This window comes from Nyctereutes procyonoides, unplaced genomic scaffold (genome assembly GCF_905146905.1).
Source record: "Nyctereutes procyonoides isolate TBG_1078 unplaced genomic scaffold, NYPRO_anot_genome, whole genome shotgun sequence".
NCBI classification, from domain to species: Eukaryota; Metazoa; Chordata; class Mammalia; order Carnivora; family Canidae; genus Nyctereutes; species Nyctereutes procyonoides.
The window spans coordinates 32,785,976-32,811,190 of record NW_026575140.1 but is presented as its reverse complement, the minus strand read 5'-3'; the positions used below and the strand labels follow the sequence as shown (position 1 = coordinate 32,811,190).

The window sequence follows — 25,215 nt, the reverse complement described above, 5'->3', positions numbered from 1 at the left end:
CATGCAGCGAGCCAGCCACTCCTTGAGGCAAAGACAGACGCTCAACCACTGAGCCATCCAGGTGTCCCCCAAATAAAAAAATATATTTTTTAATAATTTTTTATTTATTTATGATAGTCACAGAGAGAGAGAGAGAGAGGCAGAGACACAGGCAGAGGGAGAAGCAGGCTCCATGCACCGGGAGCCTGATGTGGGATTCGATCCCGGATCTCCAGGATCGCGCCCTGGGCCAAAGGCAGGTGCCAAACCGCTGCGCCACCCAGGGATCCCCCAAATAAAAATATTTTTAAAAGTGGTTTGGTTTTGTTTCAAACCAGTTAGAATAGTTTGCAATTCCGTTTGGAATCTGGGGAAGGATCCAGTGCCCATGAATCCCTGAATCGGAATCCTCAGGAAAACTGGAAGAAATTCTTCAGAGACAGCAAAGTTGAAAGGTTTCAACCAAGCAGCAGGGTCGTTAGCACAAGCTCACCTCTGCTCTTGGCTCCTCAGCCAGGACAGAGGGAAACAGGCAGATTCACCGGGTAGCTGGGGCATTCTTTTTTATAAACTAAGGAAATGAAGAGGACCCAACCAGAGCATGTACAGTTTTTGTGAAAGAATGAAGATCTTAGTATGATGTTGGTCAAAGGCAAAAAAATATTTTTGTCTGCAATAATATCCTTGTTTAATTATTCAAACCCAGGGAAATCATGAAAATACTTTCAGGCCTTGGGAAAGCACATCACTCGGACGTAAAAATCCCCGTGGTACACATGTCAACCCTATTGGCCTGCCCAGAACCCACTGGTTCTGGGAAGAGCATTTCCAGGGGAGGTTACAAGCAGAACTGCACTTGGCCGATGTTTTTTGTGCAGCACGTGACCGTTTCTGATTCACCATGTATATTTTTCTCAAAATAAAGACACATTTTGGATTGTGCAAGAATCTTCTCAGCTTCCCAGGGCAGATTATTTTAATGCTGATATACGGGAAATAATGACTTGGATTTTTTTTTTAATTTTTTATGCTCTTCAGTGGAAGTTTCATTGAAAGCCAGACATATGTACATCTCTAGATAGCGATGTAGGTAGCAGATAACCTGACTTGAGACCTGTTTGAAGTGTTTTTTGCAAAGGCACAAACAACAACCATGGACATAGTAGGAAATGACCAAGTAAGTGATGACACCCAGTGTCAATGTTGATACAAGCATGTCTTCAATGGTTCAATAAGAACATACTATAAACACTACTACATAGAGCTAATAAAAAAACATACGTCTATACATTCATTCAACAAATGGCCAAGACAGGCCATGGGTTTTGTCTCCTGGCAGGACTGTCCTGGACATGCAGGATGTGGACGGCTTCAGGGCGGAGACCAGTCAATGGAAGAAGGAACGTAAGCCCCAGGCGAGGGCAGTGCTGACCATAGCTTGTGTTCTGAGGCAATGTCTCAAAAGCAGTTTTGTTGGAAATTACCTCGTTTTGTAATACTTTAGAAAAAAAAATCTTCATTTTGTTTCTGATCCAAGAATCTGGAAAATCAAAACTAGCAGACAGCCACTTGTGAGGAGACAGGGCAGGTGACGTGCAGGGTGGTTGGTTCCATAGGAGACTTGGACCCAGGTCTCTCATGAGGCTCAGAAGCAGGCGCTGCCCATCTGGTTACACTCAAATAACCACATCCATGAGACAGGCAACAGAAATCATCTTGCAGCAGGATGACCGACCGCAGATGTGATCTCTGCTCACATCCCATCAGTAGCTGGCCATGGAAGCCACATTCTTGAAGGGCAGGGGCACGGCCCTGTGGAAGCTGTGCTTTCCCCTGGTCCTCACAGATCCACGCACATCCTGCCACCCCATCCACCTCCAGTGAGTCCTCTTCGCTGTTGTTTTTGAAGGAAGCAGAGAGGAAAGAGGATAGAAACCTGGGGAAAGTCTCATTAGAAACAGCTTCATGGTGGAGGTGAGCTTGGTATGCAGGCGAGCACACACCTGCCTGTCCTCTAGACACAGGAAGTCAACTTCATAAAAAGGTTGTAGTTTTTTATTTGTTTTTGGCGGAAAATAATGGGCATTGATTAAAAAAAAAAAGGTTGTAGTTTTAAAGGTCTAATTTTAACCCATCATCATGGCAAGCTTTTTCAAGTAGGCAGAAGTTAATGAGACGTGATTATTGCTCTTTGTGTCCAAGAGATTGATCTCTAGGAGGGCCTATTTTTACATTTTCCAGTCGAGAAGCCAACTGGAAAACCAGGGAAGAGATGATGGGAGCCAAGGATGTGAACAACAGGGAGAGGAAATCAGATGAGGGAGCCATTAGTGCCTGAGGCACTCATGTTGGCTGGTTCACTCAGTGGGGGCAGGACTCAGAGACTATGTCCTCTGTCCTCCGTCCTTGAAGTCAGGCTGTAGGTGACATGCCCCAGTGCTTGAGCTTGTCACCATGGAGAGGTTGCAAAGCCTGGCTGGTAGCAGACTGCGCCTCAATCAGAAATCCCACCAGGATGTGAGATGAACAGAGTGAAGAGGGTAGGAGCCTGAACTCAACAGAGGACTCCGATACCCAGTGTGGTGGACTGTCTGTTCTGGGAGGTGGGAAGCAGGCCAAGCCAGGCAGCAGGTTCAGTGTGGGTTACCTGCCGTGGGGGATGCCTTCCAGAAGCCACCTGCTTCCTTCTTTAAAAACTTCACTGTCATTTTCAGTGCAGTGTGACAAAAACTGTGAACACTCCAAATATTCTTCCCAGTGCTTCCCTGTTCATTCATTCATGAGGGAAACCTTTAACACCCTTGTCCACAAGACAAAGTATGGTGTGGGCCCTGACGAGCAGGATGATGGCAGGAGCACCTCTAGGTTACACACAGGGGCCCAAAAAAACAAAAAGGAATGTCAGTATATCCCTGTCCTGAGTAAATGCCACATGTCTGTCCTCCACCTCTGGAACCAGCAATCACTACATTAGGGGTCCCTGACTGAAGGCCTGCCACGGGTAAGGGTTGGGACCCTCAGGAGGTAGGGGGCCTAGTGCAGCAGAGATCCTGGAAGGGGCAGGGCACCTTCCCTTCCACAAGTGGCCTTTCCCTAAGTGGTAGTGGATGTTGGGAGTTTTGGGGTGGAGAGGACACCTTGGGTGGGAGGGCAGGAAGGCAAGGGCCCAACAGCCTGCTGTCAGCAGCAGGGACCCTTATTACTGTGCCCTTCTGTTCCCTTTCCATTATTTCCTGACTCTGTGGTCACTTGGCTGCTGTGGCCTCCAACCCAGGCAGTGGGCACTTCGGCCTGTCTCAGCAGGGCAGTCTCCCCAGATGGTGGAAGGGCAGGGCATGCCTTCACTGGCCTCCAATGGCAAGCACCAAGCAGCAGGAATGGTGCATGTTGGCAGCTGTGGCTGTTACCCACAGAGGAACTAGGACCTGGGCTCGCTGCAGCCAGCTCTGCGTGCTGGTGAGAGCGTGCAGAAGCCAGTTGTGCTCACCACAGGGTCAGCAGGAGGGGGTTTTCACATTACGTGGCCATGGCTCAGCAGCAGCTGGCTCTGGTCTCCACCCCAGGAAGCTGACATTTGGGATCCCTGTTCTAGTTCCCATTGGTTTTCACTGAAAACCCAAGAAAGGAGCAGGGAAGGCGGCACATCCCTCGGCCTCCTGCACCCCACTGGCCCAGGAGGCTGGATGTCCGTGTCAGCGAGGAGGACAGCAGCAGTGGGCGGCGCCTCGGGGCCCTGGGCACCTGCCGAGGCTTCCAGAGTTCAGTGGTGTGGTCTGAGGTCCTTGGAGGTCAATGGCTCCCCTTCATCCTCTGGTGTCCGGCTGGTGGCCACAGCCAGGCTCTGCATGGCCTCCCGCTGGCGCTGCTTGGCTTTGTTGTAGAGCAGGACACCAGCTGTCACGAGGATGGTGCCGATGGCTGACAGGCTGGTGACTCTGTTGCCGAACACTATAATACTGAGCCAAATGGACAAGGCGTGCTTCACGGTGCTGGCGACACTGCAATGACAGGGGGTTACGGCCTGGGTTTGACCCACCTGCCCACCCACCTGCACAGGCCAGGGGCACTCCCTTGCTGGCTCCTTCCTCCTTTCTTTTTATTGGGAAAGGTGTCAAACAGAGAAGCAGGGACGGGTTATAATGAACAGCCATATTCCCTAAATATTTTGTTTTATATGCTTCCCTAAATATTTTGTTTTATATGCTTCATCCTTTTCTGAGACTGAAATACTTTTATTTTTTTATTTTTACTTTTTAGAGATTTTACTTATTTATTCATGAGAGAGAGAGAGAGAGAGAGAGAGAGAGAGAGAGGCAGAGACAGGCCAAGGGAGAAGCAGGCTCCATGCAGGGAGCCGACGTGGACTTGATCACGGGTCTCTAGGATCACGCCCTGGACCAAAGGTGGCGCTAAACTGCTGAGCCATTTGGGCTGCCCCGAAATACTTTTTTTTTTTAAATACTTTTAAGTAAACATTTGCCCCTAAATAGTTCAGCTTGCGTCTAAAGAACAAGAGGACTTTGCAGATGGCTATAGTGCCCTTACTACAAGGGCCAGACCGACATGGGCCAGGAGGAGCTGGAATTGCCCCAGAGAGGCCACAGGGACAACACCCAGCCTCTCAAGGAGACTGTCTGATCAGTGAAAATAGCACCGTGCGAGTAAGGCAAAGACCCCATAAAAATGAAGTTAATGTGAAATACATTGAACTGTTAACAGTGCTTGTGTCTGGGAATTGTGGACTACTTATGCTTTACTTTTTGTATTTTTCCAAACTTCCTATCATGAGTTAAGTATTGCTCTTATGATATGAATGAAATACACAAAAAAGCTATCTTCTGTAAAAAGAATTGGTTTTCTGCTTTTTGCCCTTTTTTGAACTATCACTAACAATTGCTGAAAAAGTTTTTGGGATAATTCCTGGCCCCAAATGGTTACTAGGACTTGTGACAGAGACAGTTACTGCCATGGGCTTCAGGAGAACATAAAAATCAACATTTTGCAGACCTTTCCCACTCAGGACCCAGGAAACAAGAGGACTACCTGAGTCCCAAGTCAGGGCACAGCACTGGCTCCAGCCCTGGCACTGGCTCCAGCCCTGGACCTCCAGAATGCAGAATGTGACTGGTGCACCAGACAGCTGCTGCACTGACCCAGGCCAGACCAATGTGAGTAGGGAGGAGTGAGAGCTGCCCTAGAAAGGCCACAGGGAGACAAGAGGTCTGACTGGCGAAGCCTGATGAGTGAGGCTTTCGAGCAGTGCAATTCAAGCCAGCCCACCAAGGTCTTCACAACTGCAGATACTTCCACTTCTCTGCCACCAGTTCAGAAGTTTAAAAAAAAAAAAAAAAAAAAAAGGCCCCACTGACTTCTAGGACATGATGTGGCCAAAGCTGCTGAGGTTAGTTTCTAGGCCCACCGGTGACATGAGCTCATGCTTTTCTGCTTGTTACTTAAAACTGCAGTCTTGAAATGGTGCTTTCATTAAACGCTTCCAGTTACAGAAATGAAGAGAAGCAAGTGAGGCCGTTGGCTCACCTCTCAGTTTCCAGGGCTGTGCCTCCAATATGAGAGCCTAAGACTGCCATATGGGAGCCATAGATAAAATTAGGAATTCAGTTCCTTGGGGCACCTGGCTGGTTCAGTCAGTTAAGCATCTGACTTTGGCTCCGGTCATGACCACAGGGTCCTGGGATCAAGCCACATATTTGGCTCTCTGCTCAGCAAGGACTCTTGCTTCTCCCTCTGCCTCTCCTCTACTATTCCCCTGCTTTTTTTTTTTTTGAAGATTTTATTTATTTATTCATGAGAGACACAGACATAGAGGCAGAGACATAGGCAGAGGGAGAAGCAGGCTCTCCATGCAGGGAGCCCGATATGGGACTTGATCCTGGGACCCCAGGATCACACCCTGAGCCACATGCAGAGGCTTAACCGCTGAGCCATCCAGGTGTTCCTACTGTTCCCTCTGCTTATTCGCTTGCGTGCTCTCTCTCTCTCTCTCTCAAATAAATAAATAAATAAATAAATAAATAAATAAATAAATAAATAAATAAATAAAATCTTAAAAAAAAAAAAAAAGAATTCAGTTGCTTACTGCACTCACCACACCACAGGTGCTCATGGCTCCCCCGCTGAGAAGCCGGAAGAAGAACATTCCAGCATCACAGGCAGTTGTACTGACATTCTAGTCCAGACAGAAAATATTCAAACCACTCTGGACAGTTTCCATGCTAATGTGTAGACTCCTTGTGGAAGCAAGTTCCCTAAAGATTTATGTCACGCGCTTCCCTGTATTTCAAATAGCACCAAAACAGCACAACCTAGTGATCACAAATTGAGGCCACGACCCTCACTTCAGCATCTGACAATCACAAATACCTTTTATAACAATACCTAGATTTATTTTATTTTTTTTTAATTTTTATTTATTTATGATAGTCCCACAGAGAGAGAGAGAGAGGCAGAGACATAGGCAGAGGGAGAAGCAGGCTCCATGCACCGGGAGCCCGATGTGGGATTCGATCCGGGGTCTCCAGGATCGCACCCTGGGCCAAAGGCAGGCGCCAAACCGCTGTGCCACCCAGGGATCCCCAATACCTAGATTTAAATTCTTGTTCTTAAAAAAATAATAAAGTAATAAAATGAAATGAAATGAAGTGAAATAAAATAAAATAAATCCTTGTTCTTTGCAAATTACCTGGACATGTTTCATCTCTCGGGAAGCTACTATGCTTACCTGAAAGTCACAGGGGAAATTTTACCCATGAGGGCATAGGCCGTGACACTCTGTAGGTGGAACAGAACACCATCCATCAGCAGCAACAACACGACATCCTGGCTGTAACTGAAGCTCTTCCCACTTCTGCCGATCACTGGCAAGTCCTATGTGCCAGAACAAAAACAATGCTCTGCTGGTGCCAGTCTTCCTTTCACTGCTCACCCACAGAAAAGAGTGGGGTCACAGGTACCTAGTAATCTGGGTAAACTGTTGCTGAGGAGTGCTCTGAAAATAGCCTTCTGGGGTGACAACCAAACAGCATCTACCAACATTCTAAACATGCATATACACATGGCCAATAAGCACATGAGAAGGTGCTCGACATCACTGATCATCAGGGAAATAAAAACCAACAGCACAACAGAAGACTATCTCACACCCATTAGGATGGCTACCACCAAAACTGAAAGAACAGAAATGACAAGTGCAGGCAAGATTGTAGGGCAGTTGGAGCCCTCGTGCACTGTTGGCAGGAAGGTAACATGGTGCTGCTACTTTGGAAAACAGTTTGGTTGGTCTTCAAAAAGTTAAACAGAGAACTACTGCAAAAACCAGCAACCCTACTTCTGGATATAAGCCCAAAAGAACTAAGCAGTGTCTTATATGCATGCTCACATTCACAGCAGAACTTTTCACCAGAGCCAAAATGTGGAAGCAACCCAGGTGTCCATTGATGGGTGGACAAACAGAACATGGCCCAACAACACAGGGAATGGTCCTCAGTCTTAAAAAGAAGGAAGTGCTGAGAACACCTGGATGGCTCAGCAGATGAGCGTCTGCCTTTGGCTCAGGGCATGATCCTGGAGTCCCGGGATCAAGTCCCACATCGGGCTTCCTGCATGAAGCCTGCTTCTCCCTCTGCTTGTGTCTCTGCCTCTCTCTGTGTGTCTCTCATGAATAAATAAAATCTTAAAAAGAAAAAATGAAGGAAGTGCTGACACCTGCTACGTGGATGGTCCTTGAGGACAACATGCTCAGTGACATAAGCCAGTCCCCAGAGGACAAATCCCACAGGATTCTACTTGTCTGAAGGACCTGTATCCTTACGGATCCAACTACAGTGTAGGTGCTGGGGGCTGGGCCGGGGGTGAAGGAGCTCAGAACACAAATATGTCACTTTGGCATCAGGATTACTTTGGTCTGAAGACCCTTAAAAAACAGCAAGAGGAAAAAAAAAAAAACAGCAAGAGCAAGAAGGGCTCTGACCTCCCTTTTTCTCCCCGAGAAGCAGGAGACAGGACCCCGTGGAGGACGCCCATGCAGTGGGAGGAAAGACATACATACACTCACTGCCAGAGACGGAGAGTTGGGCGGGCCCTGCTAACATTGTCCCCATCTGCCTGCAGCCAGCACGCCACTGCCCTCCTGCAGTCCCCTCTCCCTGCTCAGCCTGCAGGTGAGCACATAGGCTTGCTGTGCCCCTCCTCTGGATCTCGGATTCCTCGGGGCCCCCGTGTCATGTGAAGCTTATGTTAAATCAGTCTGGGGGCTCGTCCCCGCTTAATGGCCCCGCCAGGGACCCTAACAGGGACAAGCAGAGTCTCGCCTCCCCCATGAGGGAAATGGGAAGCTACTGTTTCATGGGGACACAGTGAAAGTCTACAAACAGATGGTGATGGTGATTATACGACAATGTGGACATATTTGATGTACACTTTAAAATGGTTGGAATGGTGAATTTTATGTTTATGTACATTTTACCACAATAAAAATATTTTCAGGTATGCACATTCTTTCAATCAATTGTTCCAATTCCAAAAATGTATCCTACAGAAACAATCTCATCTGCTAACGACATAACACAAGAAACTCCTTGTTCTGTATGAAATGCACCAAGCAGTCAGGTGTCTGTTGATGAGGCAGTGACAAATCGGGCACAGCCACACTTCAGAGCACAAAGGACAAAACAGCCCAGTTCTGTTTGTGTTTAAAAAAAAAAGAAAGATCTGCGCATATATATATATATATATATATATATATATATATACTTTTATAACACTAGTGGAATCATACTACATACATGTATATTTGAGTATGTTTCTAGCCATGTAGACAGGTCTGGAAGGGAACTTTGTAGGAAGGAGTGGGTCCAGGAGAGATCAGGAGACAGACTTTCTTGTTTATATACTCCTGCCCGTTCATTGCTCTATAGCTAAGGCACATTTTATTTTATTTTATTTATTTGCACATGTTATTTTAAAATGGAAATAAACAGGGATCCCTGGGTGGCGCAGCGGTTTAGTGCCTGCCTTTGGCCCAGGGCGCGATCCTGGAGACCTGGGATCGAATCCCACGTCGGGCTCCTGGTGCATGGAGCCTGCTTCTCCGGCTCCCTCTGCCTATGTCTCTGCCTCTCTCTCTCTCTCTGTGACTATCATAAAAAAAAAAAAAAAAAAGAAAGAAACAAGTCTAGAAACCCTCACACAAAAATTTCAGGAAACTCCCACAGCTACAGATTGGCCTCTACATGCAGAAGCCCATGTCAGAGACCCGTACATGGTTTGGCTTCCACTTTCTCTGCCTTTGCCTCAAGGGCACATTGCTGAAACTTTGTGAACAATGCAGCAAAGCCATGACACCAAGGAGCTATCCACATGATCTGGAAAGTTAAAGCGTCCTGCTCCCAAGTCACTATCACTACAGGTAAACAGCAGCCCAGGCGCCAGGTGGTGTCCTGACACTCACCATGAAGAAGATCCAGGCGGGAACCAGCATGGCCACGGCTGCGGCACTGGTGTAGAACTGCAGCTCTGCCGCCCTGCAGGGGCAACACAGGGACCTGAAGGCCTCTCTCCATGGCAGAGGCCAGGCCTCCGGCAGGCAGCTCTAGAGTACCCAGTGCGTGACAAGTTTGTTTTGTCCTGGGGGACAGGGAGGGCCTGTGTGTGATGGCCAGTCTGCGTGGCTACCGCAGATTAAAAGGCAGCTGGAAACAGATGGGGTTTTTCTTCCAAGTTTCCACAAAGCACTTTTATTTATTTATTCTTCAAAGTTTCTTTTCTTTTTTCTTTTAGTAATCTCTGCACCCAACATGGGGCTCAAACTCACACCCTGCAACCAAGAGTCACCTGCTCCTCTGACTGGGCCAGCCAAGCACCCCCTCCACAAAGTAGTTTTAAAAGCCATTTAAGCCCAAGCGGGAAAAGTGTCAGGTCTACGTGGATTATGAAAGCTCAAAGGGGCAAAAGGTCCTCTCAGGCCTAAAAGTTGGGGAGTTTCATGGGCTAACAATACTTACGAGAACCTGTATTTGTCCCCGCTCAGGAGTTTTTTTGAAAAAACATTTTGCAAACTAGAATAAAGAAAAGAAGAGGTTAGCTGGCGATGCAAGAAGTTAGCGTGGACCTCAAAGGGACCTCGTGTCTGCCTCCTCCTAAGCAATGATGGCCCTGCATGTCTGCTAGGAGCCAGGCCATGCTGGAGATATCCTGGGTGTTGTTTCACTGTGAGGGGGACTCCATGAATGGCCCCCTTTACAGAAGGGTAAACTGAGGTACTCAGAGATTGAGTGATGTGCCTGAGGTCACCCAGATCTTAGAGGTCAGAGAATCCTGACCTAAGTGCTGCATAAAACCTCACCTTGAGCCAAGAGTCCCCAAAAATCAGTAACTGCCACAGGCTGGACACCTGAGGACTCAACACATGGAAGAAAGTGAACAAAACAGTCTAAGCTCATGAAGACACCAGTGAAAAAACAATGGACAAAATTCCTGAACGGAACAGACAAACCACAGGGGAAATACACACATGGCCAACGAGAAAATGAAACAGTGCTTAGCTTCCTCAGGAACCAAAGGGCTTGTCACTTCCCCTAGGGACTCTGTTCTCTGGACTCTAGAAGCAGAGGTTTGTTTCATTTTGTTTGATGCAAAAACTTCATTGAGGACCAGAAAAGACTAAAGCCCTCACTAAGGAACTAGAAATCAAAACAATCTTGTGGGCAACCCTGGCAGCATGGCTCAAGGGCCCTTGTGGATGCTCACAGGCTCTGTCTCTCTGGTGGGCATTTACCCTGCACAGCGTCAGAAACTCCAATGGAGCTCATGTGAAGAGACACTCCCTGCACATGTAGACAAGGAGTCACTAATTTGCAGGAGGCAATCATAAGGCCCAGGTTTCTGAGAGCCCCTGGTGCCAGCATGGGATGCTCACAGGACCACACAGAGAGAGCAGAGCCAGGCACAGGCCGAATGCATGATGAGGCTGTATTAGATTTCTAGGAGCTACAAACACAGGGGGAAAAAGCCGGAAGGAAATACATCTAAATGTCAAAATGAAATTAAAGGTGACTTTTAAATTTTCACTTGGCCCTAGTATTGAAAACCTCAGGGCAAGCCTGTCTGACTTAAACAGGAAAGGCAATAATAAACACCCATGTGTCTGTTTCCTCTCTTTCCCAGAAACAGGAGACCTAGAAGCCATCACTACTTCTCAAAGAGTAGGGCTAGCCACGGCTTCAGCGTGGACCTCATCACAATGGCCTATACAGGATACAGAATGCCTGCTCTCAAGAATCCAAAGAGCAACCGAGAACGTAACATATGTCCCCTTCTGCTGCAGGACAAGGAACCTCCCAGGTGGTGCTTTTCGTCTGGCACTTGACACTGGCTGCCCCTGTGGGCACGGCCTCTCATGGCCCTGGCACGGACCAGAAAGTGCCCCTTTGTTCTAGGCATCGGACGGCCTCTTCCCCTTTGTTTAGCTGAACGTAGAGGCATTTCCCCACAAGGGCATTTGGCATTTGTTAGTTACCCGTGTCCTCCCGGCAATGAGTCTTTTTAATACTAAGACCACATGTTGTCAAATTCTAGTTGTTGTGGTTTTTTTTTTTTTTTTTTAGAAAAGGTTACCTTATTGGGATATGAGGCGTTTGGTATTTAGGAAAAGGCAGCATCAGATGTGTCCAGCTTTGAACTGTGAGATGTAATTCTGGGTTAATCTGAACTTAAATGTCCACCATCCCAATCATACCATGTGTCCCCATGCTCTTCCTGACTCACCAGTCCATGATGTTAGTGGACAATGCAGCCGAAAACCCCAGGACATTGAAGCTTATCTCTGTGGCCGTGCACAGTGCCAGGCCTCCCATGACAGGGATGAGGGAGAGGTTGACCAGCAGCCCTAGAAAGGACAAAATACACAAAAGAGATGTGGTGGTCAGTCTTCCTGCTGCAAAATCTCTTCTGGGCACCAAGGCCATCTTCATACCCCTCATGGAAGCTGCTAATTCCACTTTCATTCAAAAACAAGCAGCTTCTGAGTCTTTACACTGGAGGGAAATTACAACACATCAACGTCCATACCCGCAATAAGCTTGCCACCATCTCCCAGGCCAGTAGCCTTGTGAGGCCTATCTCCATGAGGTGTGTCTGCTGGGTCCACGGGCAAGATGCATAAGCCGGGGGACCCTGAGCCCTGCCTGGCCGGGCATCACAGAAATTCGCTTGAGAATGAGGAGGGTGGACAAGCAGTCTCCAGACCAGTCTGTCCAAAAAGGGGGAGCCAAGGGTGGGGGCAGTTTCATGGCCTGGTGTACAGAGTCCCCCACCACAATCTGCAATCTATGTGGAGATTACTTCTCTGCCTCATTCTGAAATCTAAGGAACAAACTCGACACAAAAGGTTAAAAATGTCATTGAGGGGCACCTGGGTGGCTCAGTGATTGAGTGTCTGCCTTTGGTTCAGGGCGTGATCCCGGGGTCCTGGGATCGAGTCCCACATTGGGCTCTTCACAGGAGCCTGCTTCTCCCTCTGCTTGTGTCTCTGCCTCTCTCTGTGTCTCTCATGAATAAATAAATAAAATCTTAAAAAAAAAAAAATCTTTGTAAAAAAAAGTCCATTGAGCAGGACGGAACAGCACTCACTTTGGAAACAGGATACTGGGCCTCTGGTTGCTTCAATTTCAGATACTATTTAGTTTACTGTGAAATTCAAAGTAGACGAGGGAGAGTCTTCCATGTTAGGGTTCCACTCTGACCTTTGGAGACAATGGCCACCTCCTGGCACAGGACAGTGCTGTTCAGACCCAGGTCTCTAGGGAGCCACCAGCACACTGAGAAGCAGCTCCCAGGCCTATGCAGTTGCCAGGCTGAGAGCTGGAGGAAGGGAATCTGGCATGTTGAGCACTCTGCCTGTGAGCCCTGCCTCGGTTCTCTAGCATGTGGTCTTGTCCTCCAGCCCGCCAAAAATGTCTGTTTCATGATGGACTGTATGTGTGAAAACCCAGAGAACAGGAGGCTACAAGTGCCGTTTTGCCCTTAGGAAGGATTTGCTTTTGCAGTTGGGAGGTATCCATGGGTGTGGGCATGCTCAGGGCCCTGGGATAGAGTCCAAGGCTCTGCTGGGTGTCCCCCTGACAGGCCCCACATAGACTGCAGATTGTGGTGGGAGACTCCCTACACCAGGGCATGTTCACAAAACATGAACCGTCCACCTTGGAGAAGTGACCCCCAGCATCATGCTGTTGCTGAAAGAACCCCCTACCCAAGGGGGAAGAGGCGCTGGGGCTAGAGGAACACTCACCCGTGTACTCCCCCAGGATCATCCGGGACATAATCACAGTGAAAATGGGAGCAGAGCTCTTCACCGTCTCAGCAAATGAAACCGCCACGTTTTTCAGGCTGACCAGACCCAAAACCACTGTTGCAAACCTAAAAATAAGCCAAAAAGTGTCAGTGGGACAGAGGATCCAGCTGCCCGCCCCCCTCCTTGCTTCCCCTGGGGAGTCCTAGGTGCACCCCTGCAAACTGTGGGGTGCTGCTCCATGTCCCCAGAGTGGCGGGCCCATTGAGATGAGGGGCGTCACTCTCAAAACATTATTAAATTAGATTCATGACTTCCAGAAAGAAATCTGATTGCATTCAGATCCACAAAACCAATACATTTGTTGTCCTAAAATCCAGACAGCTCTTATGACTACATAAAGTCCACAACAGAAACATGCCTGTGATCACGTGGTTGTAGAGTCAGTCCACTGGCCTCCCACTCCTAGCGAGGCCAAGACATGCCATGCAACACACAACTGGAACATCAGATTCCTTACCTCATTAGACCCACAAACAGCATGATCATAATGAAATTGGGTGGATAAGAAAGGCGGGTTTTGTGTTGATATAAACAGCAAGGAACAAATATTTTAATGCATCCAATGAACGTAGTTGACAACATCTGCACCGCACCTGAAGGAGAGGGAGAGGAGAGCGTGTGAACTCCCTTCCTAGCGTGTAGGCAGACGGAGCATGCGGTTCTGCACCCCAGACACATCCGACACCCCGACCCATAGCCCCTCCTTCCCAAGGACCAATTCATGTAACCAGCCCTGCCCTGCAAGTCCCAGGAGCCTAGCCTTGACCCCTGGAAGGTAGGCCCTGTGTTACCTACCTAGCATGCTGGGCTCCCCTTCCAGCAAGGACAGGATGTACTTGTTGAGAAAAAGGGTACAGAAGCTGAAGAAGAACCACAGCGTGAGGTACAGCAGAGCCCGCGAGCTCCACACGCCCAGGTCTGACTCTATGACCGTGGTCTCCGTGATGGTTATGGTGAGCACATTCTCCTCAGGGGCTCCCTCGCCCCTGGCGAAAACAATCTTCTCACTGCGGTGGCCAAAGAGAGACCCCCAGGCAAGGAGCGGCCTCCCCTTGGGCTTGTCCTCGGGGCCGGGGACCAGCTCTGCCAGTGCCAGTGATTTGGCTGAGGCCGACATGCTTGTCTCCTCAAGGCCAAGGGCAGCATGAGTTAGGCTGACTCTGGGGTGAGGACCTGCAGGGACAGAGCATGGACCGTGACTTGCCCTCCCAAGCCATAAGGAAAGCGCAGTACTCACTGTGAACATCTTAACATCCTCAAAAGTTGTAACCACCAATTTGGAGTAACTGCAAACGTGGAATTTTGGCTTTCTTTTCACATCTGTGTGAAAGCATCCTGTGCTGGGACAAGGACCCCAATGGCAACCATCTCCACTGCCTGAGGTGCTGAGAACCACAGCCTCCACCAGCTGCCCTTCCCCACCTGCCCGCTGTCTGCAGACCCCAGGATGCCCCCCTGCAGACCACCAAACCCCCAGGCTCCTGAGGCCACCCCAGGGGCTGCACACCTTATCACTGGTTCCCAGAGGAGAGGCCACACCCAGGCCGCTGGTGGGTCTTGGTGCCAAATGGATACCCTTGCTGCTCTCCCGTGCCCTTACCTGACTGTTCATATACACATATATTTTTAAAGATTTTATTTATTTATTCATGAGAGACACAGAGAGAGGCAGAGACACAGGCAGAGACAGAGCAGGCTCCCCGTGGGGAGCCCGATATGGGACTCGATCCCAGGACCCTGGGACAATGATGTGAGCAGAAGACAGGTGCTCAACTGCTGAGCCACCCAGGCACCCTGACTGTTCATATATTAACCAGTTCTATTTGTTTCCACCTGAAATTGATCAGTTTTTCTCACAGTATCTTGTTCTTTTTTAACTAAAAAAAAAAAAAAATTTTTTTTTTTTTTTACAGTAATCTCGACACCTAACATAGGGCTCAAACTCATGGTCTCAGGATCAGGAGTCGTATGCTCTTTCAACCAGGCTGGCTAGGGGGCCCCTGTGTTTTGTTCTTTCCTGATCTTTTGGTTCCTTCTTACATCTTCTGTTCTATGTTCTCTGACAGTTCCTTACCCGAGACCTTAGCAGCACCACCTTGATTCTCTGTGTGTCAGTGGGCTCCAGCACCGGGGGTCACATGACAATCACTTCTAGCAGATCACGTTGTGTGGGGCCACTGTCCACCCTGGGCCCAGGGTGAGGGTTTGGGGTCCGCCTCTGTCACATGCCCTAAAAGTGTCTACTTTCTAGACAAAACCTGCAGCATACCAAACCCCTAGCGACTGGTCTCAGACCTGTGGTAGCAGCTTCTCAAGTGAGCCTCCGTCCTCTTTCCTAAGATCACAGGCTTAGTCAGATTCAGCTTCTCCCATGGCGGCCAGGCAAGTCCTCTGTGACAACTGCCTGCCCCCATCTCAGGAGGGCCAGAATCCCACCTCCTTCCCCAGTGACTTCAAACCTGAGTCTCCAGCAAGCCTCCTGTTCCCACAGCTTCTGACGTCTGTGGGTTTCCTCTTGCCCATGATACATCTAAAAGAATCTCCATCACATTGCATCCCTGACTCCACGGTGTGTAGCATGAGGCATCCAGGTGCTAAGCTGGCTACACCACTAGCAGGGGCTTGGCAGCTCCTCTCTTGTAGGCTGGCACCTCCAGCAGGACCTCCCTTGGCAGCTCAGCCTGCCAGCTCTGCTGCTCATCTTTTTTTTTTAAGATTTTATTTATTTATTCATGAGAGATACACACAGGGGGGGGGGCAGAGAGATAGGCAGAGGGAGAAGCAGGCTCCATGCAGGGAGCCTGATGTGGGACTCTATCCCGGGTCTCCAGGATCAGGCCCTGGGCTGAAGGTGGCACTAAACCACTGAGTCAACTGGGCTGCCCTCTGATGTTCATCTGCAGACAAGTGCCCAAAAGCTCCTCAAGCTTAAGACTTTGGGTTGTTTTGTTTTTAACAATTTTTTTTTAAGATTTTATTTTTTAAATTTATTTATTCATGAGAGACAGAGAGAGAGAGAGAGGCAGAGAGATAGGCCAAGGGAGAAGCAGGCTTCATGCCGGAAGCCTGATGTGGAACTCGATCCCAGGACTCCGGGATCACGCCCTGAGTCAAAGGCAGATGCTCAACCGCTGAGCCACCCAGGTGTCCCATGTTTTTAACAATTTTATTGATTTATTCATGAGACACACAGAAAGAGACAGAGACACAGACAGAGAGAGAAGCAGGCTCCCCACAAGGGGCCTGATGCAGGACTCCATCCCAGGACCCCAGGATCACTACTGAGCCAAAGGCAGGTGCTCAACCACTGAGCCACCCAGGTGCCCCAAACCTAAGACTCATTTTCCCCATGCCCAAAAGTTGGCTCCTATCACCCAGGCACAGGTAGCACCAGAGACTCGGCCATCCTCCCCCTACCATGCCTTGACCCCCAATGTCTGTCCTTCTGTCCACCATGAACTCAGCACCACAGGCCCCAGCAAGCACCCGCATCTTCCCAGAATGTGTGACCTTGTCCCTATGGGGTGTGCCTGGCCCTTCCTTCCATGGGCTCCTACTGCCTCCTCTTGAGCACGAGCTCCTCAATGCCTCAGGACACTGACAATGCCCGGCTCCACTGCAGTGCCCCTGTTCTGCCTCCTCTTCTCCAGCCCAGTCCCACAGTTTTGTTCAGGGTGATTGAGGTGCTCTGTGGGTTCCGTCACTAAATGTTCCAGGCTGAAAACACCCAGCAGCACAAATGCAAGCAGGTTCCAGACCTAATTGGTGTGGATGTAACCCTTCAAGAGTCTCTGCGAGTGACAAGAAACAATAAAAGAAGAGATGACTCACAGGGTGCATGGCTGAGGATGGCTGTAGACACAGAGCTGGTGGTTCTAGGGGATCCATGAGCCCTTCAAGCATGCTCACATCTTTGCCTGGGGATGGGGTTTAATGTAGCATTTCTTTCTTTCTTTCCTTTTTTCTAAGGTTTATTTATTTGAGAGAGAATGCAAGCACATGGTGGGGGAGGGGCAGAGGGAGAGGGAGAAGCATACTCCTCGCAGAGCATGAAGCTCAATGCTGGGCTCATCCCAGGACCTCGAGGTCATAACCTGAGCTGAAATCAGGAGTCGGGGGCTTAGCTGACTGAGCACCTCAAGTGCCCCTAGCATTTCTGTTAGTAGCAAAACACAGCCTAAATGTCTACTGGGGCAGAAACAGATCATAGCACATCTGTGAGGCCAAGGCCTACAGCAGCTGGATGTGGGGCTCTGCCATGAGAGCCAATAAGGAAATCTTAAAGCTGCTGGAGGTCTGAAATGATAAGACCAAGCAGTAGAAGGAAATATTCAACATGTTTCCCCATAAGGCTGTTAAACATGCCAAAACCCCAATATTATTTTGAAATGAAAATAGAAAAGGTTCTGAAAAAGAGTGGGGAGCAGGGAACTCAGGTTCAGGTTCATGAGGTGGGGGAGACGGCAAGGATGGGACTCGAGGGAAAGCAAAGGGCATGCAGGTGTGTAGGGAGGCAGCATACTATTTTCTAAACTCTTCTATAAGCTCAAGACTTCCATGTGGAAAAGAGCCCCATGCACCTTGAAGAGCTCTCGTCAACAGGAGGAGCATCTTCCAGGTCCTCAGCTGGTTCCCAAGCCCCAGCAGCTGCTGACACCATGCTTCCATGCTTGTTTAGGCCAGAGCCCATTGGTGAGAACCAAGCAGGGAAGCTGTATGGTGAGGGGAGGGCAGGGCTCACAGCACCTTCTAGCAGACCTAATTTGCCTGCCCGCCCCCAGATCCCCAGATCTGAAGCTTGCTGTCCAGCCCTGTAGACCCACCTTCAGAGGGTGAGGGCCTCTCTTGGTAACTGGGGGTGGCCACCCTCACCATCTGCTCCTTGGTGCCTGGGAGCTTCCTCTTCCTGTGTGTGAGAGGTTGCACTTTCCCCTCCTCCCATACACACAGAGGCTACCATCAGGTGCTGGGGCCCCAGCAGCCACCAAACCAGTGCTCCCATCCCCCATGTCCATAACAGGGCTCAGGAAGCCCAGGATAGATGCTTGGGCCACCAAGAAATGCTCACCTTCCAGTGAACAATCTTTCCGTGACCATCAACATCTTCATAGGCAGCCTACCCAGCCCAGTGATGAGCCAACGTGACAACCAGGCACAATGACAGGCAGACCCCTGGCCTCATGTCCAGCCAGAGTAACTGAGGGGCAGGAGCCCTCCAAGTGTGCATGGTTCCCACACCAAGTCCAAATATGAAAACCAGGTCTGGAGCTGTCCAAGGCATGACAGACACTGGGTCTGCCTCTATCCTTCACATCAAGACTTATCAGTCACACCAGGATTCTCAACTGCTTCCTTGCTTTGTTTGGTGAGATAGAAGCCCATGGAGGTTGGGGAGAGAAGCAAAAAAGCAAGAATGTCAAGGGGCTCAGCCAGGAGAGTGACAGCACTCAGACTCCTCCAGGGACTGGGGTTAGGGGGTGGAAATAGGCCTTGGTCTGCAGAGAAAGCAGGGACTGAAGATCACAGAGAGGACAGGCAGGAGACCAGGAGACTCTTCTCTGAAAGATTCAACAGGCAAAGGACAGATTTTGAGTATGGAAATCACGACCCCCAGGAGAGGCCTGGACAGAGAATGCAGCTGGGAGAAGAGCAAGACAAGGAACTAGAGGAAGGGGCTGGAAGGAGGCCAGAGGAGGAGGTAGCAGGTCCCAGGAAGGGGGGTACCAGAGACACGAAGCGCCCAGCCACAGGGAGATGTCATCAAAAAGGGCCTTTGGAAATCAGGTGTAGGATAGCAGAAGCGAAATCTCACCAGAGGCTCTGAGGAAGCTCCAACTCAGGACAGGATCCCCTAGTAGCAGCCAGGGGTACTTGAGGCAGGTGGGCCATGAACCTGGACCTGCTCTCTGGGTCCTGCTCCCAGTCACACCCGTAGTCTGGTGCCAGGAGAAGAAATTAGCTCTGGAGAAAATCCTGCTCAGTTCAGGCCTGAAGATCAAAGGATAGGGATCAAAGATCAAAGATTACCTGCTGAGAAGGGCTGCCAGTGGGGGAGGGGCAGTTGCCTGGCGCTCCAGGGAGGGGCAGACAAGCCAAGGGCAGCAGAGTGACAGGACACCATGCAGGGACCCAAGATGCCACTCAAGATGCCAGGAGGGATGAATGTCCAGAGAGGAGTCGCCCGATTGCAGGGCTGAAAAAAGGATGTGTTTGCATCCAAACTGCTCCCTTTCAGGTGCTATCTAATCAGAGGGGAGAGGCATGACTTTAGCCCAAGACACTGGCAGACATCGCCCAAAGTTGAAATCACTAGAGACAGAGAGACATCATGTTTGTCCTGATCCAAGGCACTAAAGGAGAACCTGGCACTGCTGTGGTTTTCATGCCACAGACACATGACCGAAAATCTAGTTGAGGAAATATGTCAGACAAACCTAAAAGTCCTCAGGTCACAAAGTCAAGAACCGGCAAAGACCACTGGAACACAGCCACTGAATGCAATATGGGATAGCACCCAGACAGGAGCGCACACCAGAGAACGGACGTCAGTGGCAAGCTGACCATAGTTGAACACAGTCTGCAGGTTACGTGGTAGTTTTGTATGGATATTTAGCTGGGAACAATGCACCGGTAATACTTAGTAAATCTCACTGAAGTCATGGAGGACATCAGGAGGGGAGCTGGGAGAAGAGCATACAGGTACAGTTGTTTCTTCTGTAAGTCTACAAGTTCCTCAAAATAAGTTTGAAAAATCTGAAATACAAAACATCTCAATTAATGGGTTACACAGACACGACAGAGCTGAAAAAAGTTACCACGTTCGAAGAAATGAAAAATGTCGGAGGAAATTATCTGGAATGCAGCACAGAGACTGAAATCAAAATAATACAGTGACGGTAACCCAAGTATGGAGAAAAAATAAGCATGAAAAGGACGCCTGGGTAGCTCGATGGTGGAGGGCCTGCCTTCAGCCCAGGGCGTGATCCTGGAGACCTGGGATCGAGTCCCACATAGGGCTTCCTGCATGAAGCCTGCTTGTCCCTCTGCCTATGTCTCTGCCTCTCTCTCTCTCATGAAAAAATAAATAAAATCTTAAAAAAAAATAAGCATGAAAGTTCCAGCAGAGAAAACCAGGGAAGACAAGCAATTTAAAGAGATGAAGCAGGGGTGCTCAGCTAGCTTGGTCGGGGATTGTGTGGCTCTTGGTTTCAGGGTAATGAGTTTGAGGCCCACACTGGTGTAGAGATGACTAAAAATAAATAAATAAGGGATGCCTGGGAGGCTCAGTGGTTGAGTGTCTGCCTTTGACTCAGTGTGATCCTGGAGTCCTGGGATCAAGTCCCGCATCGGGTTTCCTCCATGGAGCCTACTTTTCCCTCTGTGTCTCTGCCTTTCTCTCTCTGTCTCTCATGAATAAATAAATAAAATCTTTTAAAAATAAAATAAAATCACATTGAACAACAATAAACGTGAGGAAGATAAGCCCAAGCCCAAGGAGACTGGTGACAGGGCAGGAAGGTGGATCGGAGAGGGAATATGAGCAGACAACAGTTCTCAAGTACATCTGTTCAGACAGTTATGACTTCTGGAACTCTATTAATGTTCCACATGCTTAAAAAACAAAAATAACCCAACTCAATAAAATTTCTGAAGTGCGATACAAACAGAGGTGAACTAAACCACAAACCAAATAAATGACATAGTCACAGTGAAGACAGCAGACCAAGAACCCACCCGTGTACCTTCTGAACAGAATATTCTCCAGAGAGATCCAGGGGCAGTGTGAAAGAGAAAGTCAATAATGATGGCACAAGGTTAGAACCTAACGAATAAAACAAGTACCCAAACATCCAGTGATAAACGGGTTAGAGAAGAAAGCTCTTCCTTCCACTACAAAATCAACAGACTGATGTAGAAGGGGGGGTACAATTAGATAATCACCACCGGGCAGCCTTCACCATGATCCTGCAAACCACTGCAACCTAGAGAACATCCCCTGCGGATAGTCCAGCCCGTGTGCACCACAAGACACCAGTAAGAGCATCTGCAGCAGAAACCCAGCTATCTATTCACAGGAGGACGGACACGTCAGGCAGGGAATTTTCATACAATGTGACATCAGACAACAGTAAAAACGAGTAACATACAGCAATATACAAATGGAGTTGAGACACAAAGGTCTCAACGTGGATCAAATGAAATCAGGTTTATAATCAGCCGTTAGCCCGGAGTTTAAGCTTGGAACGGTACAGCTGCTCTAGGATCCAATGCTGGGGAGCACACACGAAAAGCTGCAGGCCAAATGGTCCTGAGCTCAAAGGGTCACACTCACCAAAGTCCTGGTGGGGTCACAAATGCCTTCCTGGACTCCAGCTCCCGTGCTTCCACAGCCTCTTCCTTCATGGACCATGTGATTCAAGTTGCTTTCAGAGAGAAGCAATTCTTGTCCTGCAAAAACTAAAGGTCAGCGGCCTTCATCTGACAAGAAAGAATTGGCTTTAAGAGCCAACAGTAGATTTCAAGTCTGCCTGGAAACAGGGTGCAGCACTGGCTACCCCCAGGTCACTGGTGATAAAGGTCTGAGTGATCTCCCTCTCAGATAGTATCACAAACAAGAACTAAGGCATAACGTTTTCTGACCAGCGTGGAGTAGGTGGCTAATAAATCATCTTTACTCGTCCAGGGAGCAGCTCTTGACTGCTCTCCTGCCCAGAGCTGTCCTCAGAATGTGCACACATGACATCTTGACTTTAAGTGCCCCACTACCTAACATGTCCTAAACAGGTGTGGGGAGGTAGGGGGACTGGAACTCTGTTCAACTTTGCAGTGAGGGGCTCAGGGACAGGAAGGGGCCTGGGCTCTGCTGCTGCTACACGCTAGTGTCACCGTGGAACATTCACCACTGAAGAAACGTTCGGCTGGAGGTTGCTGAAAATAAAGACGTTGATGTTTCCCCAGCCAATTTTGCAGAGTCCTAAATTCCAAGGCTCATCAGCCTGAGAATAACAATTCCTGTTCTAGAACAAACAACTCAAGATGTTCTCAAACACATGGTAAGGAAATCTAGATTGGTTCAAATTGTCAGCAGGGCATTTTAGATAAAATTTACTGAAAGTCTACAAGTTTTATACACTATAATTAAAAAATTCCATTTCTGGAGGGGCACCTGGGTGGCTCAGTGGTTGAGCATCTGCCCTTGGCCCGGGGCGTGGTCCTGGAGTTCTGGGATTGAGTCCCACATCGGGCTCCCTGCATGGAGCCTGCTTCTCCCTCTGCCTGTCTGCCTCTCTCTCTGTGTCTCTCATGAAAAAATAAATCTTAAAAATAAATAAATAAAAACTTCATCTCTGAGAAATCTGTCCTAAAGAAACAATTTAACAAAGGTCACGCTGGCCCTTTGTACCTACCAGAATAGACAGATAGTCTTGTTTTTATCACTGAAAAGCTGGATACTATCCAAGTATCCAATGGAGTATGTATGTAATAAACACTGGCCTATTACCAAGGTGACATAATGTAGCTGGACAAGTTTTGAAAAAAAAATATTTGTCATAAAGTGAGAGCAGAGTTCTTAGACCTTTGCACGATGTGCCCCAATTTAAAAAGCACACAAGATTCAGAGGAACCGGCAACTTTTGACAGGCGTAATCCCACGTTCATTAAAATCCTGGTTTGCTTCTCTCCACTTTGTAATTTGTTTACATTGCAAGTGGATTTGTCTCATCTAAAATCCTTTCTATTCCGCTCTTAATGCCCATTCTCATGCTGTTTAATACGCTTTCATTCTGCTTTAAAATGTTACTTGCAAATTCAAATACTTTCGGTAAAGTACATTCCACTCCATTAAAAAAGCCAAACTTTAAAGAAGCCACTGAACAAAGACTGCACGTCTAAGCAGGCTCCCGCTTCACAGCAGCAGTGAGCGACGCGGGGCAGGGGGCCTGGTGGCCGCGGCCGGTACACCCAGCGGCGTCGCCGGAGCCCGACTCACGGACGGTCCTGGGCAGCCTGGCAACTCGGCCACTGCACGGAGGTCAGCTTCCCGCGGCAGGACATCCGTGCGCGACGGCACCCCGGCCCCAGGGCGGACGCAGCGTCGGCCACCCGGCTCCGCTCTAGGCCGTGCCCCCAGCGCTGCCCCCACCCCGCTGGGCCCAGGCGGCCAGGAAGGGCGGGCGCGCCCTCGGGCCAGCGAGGCTGCGGCTGGAGGTGGGCGGAGCAAGCGCGTGGGAGGAGGCGGGCCGGGCCGGGCGAAGGCGCTGGGGTGGGCCAGGGGGCTTCTCGGAGGAGGGGGCCGGGAGCCGGACGGCCGGGCTTAGGGCCGCAGCGCGTGCGGCAGCTACTGGAGGCAACCTGACCGCTTCGTGTATTGAGCGTTTTCCGGGCCGACTGGCCACCACCCCGAGACAATGACCCAGCCTGGGGGCTCCCCGCGGCCAGAGCGGTCCCCCGCGTCCCGGGCCCTGCTCTGCAGAGGGGGATGCGGGGCTCCGGGGCGCCCGCCGGGCGCCTCCACCCACCGGTCGCAGCGGGGCCGCGGGACCACAGCGGCGCGGGGTCTCCGTGCGCATCCGGGAGCACACGCCCGGGGCCTCCGCCCGCGAGCCTGGACGACGCGCGCCCACCCCGGGGCCTCGGGGCCTGCTCACCGGCCGGCCTCGAGGACCGGGCCGCCGGACTCTGGGGAGGGCCGAGCTCCCCCGGCACGGCGGGCGGGGGGCGCGGCGCCCTCCACACACGGGGCGACCCCGCCCCACGGCGGGGCCTTAAGGGCGCGCAGCATTTAAGGTGGGCTGCGGGCCGCGGGCCGGAGAGCGCGGCTTCCGGGTACAGACGGGGCGCGCCGCTCGCGGCCTTGGGGTCGGGGTGGGCGGGCTGCGACGCCCCGGGGGCTCTGCGCGCGGCTGAGGCGCGGGCGGGGCCGTTTCGCGTGCGCCGGGAAGCCCCGAGCAGACCCTTCTGTCCCGTAGGCAGCGGAGGCCGGGCGGGCAGCGCCTCACCATGGGGCGGCCATCGTCCCTCCGCCCCGCTCTACGCGACCGCCGGGCCGGGGGAGGACGGATGCCACCGACCGGAAGCGACGCGCCGGAAGTGACGCCTCCAGAGCCGCCGCCGCGCCTGGGGCCAGGCTTCTCGGACTTCTGAGCACCTGGGCTCCCCTGCCGCCGCCCCGGAACTGGGCGAGGCCTGGTGCCGGGCCACAGCGCCCCGGAACCCACCACCGCGGCCCAGACGGGGGTGTGTATGCGCACACGTGCACTGGCCTCTAATTCCCCTGGGGACCACTGGGCCGGCCTTGACTTGGAGGGATGGGCCGGGAAATCCAGGCCAACCAGGCCAACTTTCTTTTTTCTTTTTAAAGATACAATTTATTTAGTTGAGAGCACAAGCAGGGGAGGGGCAGAGGGAGAGAGAGAAGCAGGAAGCCCCACCGTGCGGGGTGGGGGGGCTCAATCCCAGGACCCTGGGATCAGGGCCAGTAAGCCACCCACGCGTCCCTCACTTGTTTTTCTTTACAGCGATTTATTTTTTCTTTTCTTTACAGAGATTTAAAATTAGTACTTCAGACTAGTTAGCAGACAGTGCTCTCAGGTTGGGCTTTTCCTAGGCTCATCCACAGGGTGGGCCAAGCCTGGCAGGAAGCCCCCAGGGCTGCCCAGGAGCCCCACCAAAGGTGAAAAATGAGAAAGGAAAGCAGCAAAAGCCAAATTAGTGTTTACTTAACATGGCTACCTCAGAACATAATAATATGATGCCGTCTTCATCATCCCTTAAGTATTTAGAAGGGCTTCATCCATCTAAACAAAAGTTCACAGAATAGGTTTTTCTGGGGATCTCTGGGTGGCTCAGCAGTTCAGTGCCTGCCTTTG

At 50.3% G+C, this 25,215-nt stretch overlaps 1 protein-coding gene across 7 annotated transcripts; it reads right to left on the bottom strand.

Annotated features, from left to right (window-relative positions):
- Positions 1 to 1,176: 1,176 nt before the first annotated feature.
- Positions 1,177 to 24,429, bottom strand: SLC35E2B (solute carrier family 35 member E2B). Of its 7 annotated transcripts, none has more exons than XM_055306818.1 (11): positions 24,346 to 24,429; positions 21,678 to 21,793; positions 19,158 to 19,333; positions 14,141 to 14,518; positions 13,803 to 13,938; positions 13,283 to 13,410; positions 11,761 to 11,881; positions 9,999 to 10,052; positions 9,446 to 9,518; positions 6,719 to 6,864; positions 1,177 to 3,977 (listed from the first exon to the last, which is right to left on the bottom strand). In XM_055306818.1, the coding sequence occupies exons 2-11, from the start codon at positions 21,746 to 21,748 to the stop codon at positions 3,740 to 3,742; spliced, it is 1,521 nt and encodes a 506-aa protein (XP_055162793.1). In that variant the 5' UTR covers positions 21,749 to 21,793; positions 24,346 to 24,429; the 3' UTR covers positions 1,177 to 3,739. The 7 variants fall into 7 exon arrangements, with proteins under 7 accessions (XP_055162793.1, XP_055162791.1, XP_055162790.1 ...); XM_055306816.1 differs by lacking the exon at positions 24,346 to 24,429 and adding an exon at positions 23,866 to 23,942; XM_055306815.1 differs by lacking the exon at positions 24,346 to 24,429 and adding an exon at positions 22,753 to 23,589.
- Between the last annotated feature and the right edge of the window lie 786 nt (positions 24,430 to 25,215).

What these genes read in the sequence shown, in the direction of transcription:
- SLC35E2B (XM_055306818.1), bottom strand. Translation starts at nt 21,748, where the DNA reads ATGAAGGAAGAGGCTGTGGAAGCACGGGAGCTGGAGTCCAGGAAGGCA. An exon ending in GATCCTGGGGGAGTACACGG is followed by an intron (nt 11,882 to 13,282) that starts GTGAGTGTTCCT and finishes TGTCCTTTCTAG; the next exon opens with GGCTGCTGGTCAACCTCTCC. An exon ending in ATTTCCCCTGTGACTTTCAG is followed by an intron (nt 3,978 to 6,718) that starts GTAAGCATAGTA and finishes CTGTCATTGCAG; the next exon opens with TGTCGCCAGCACCGTGAAGC.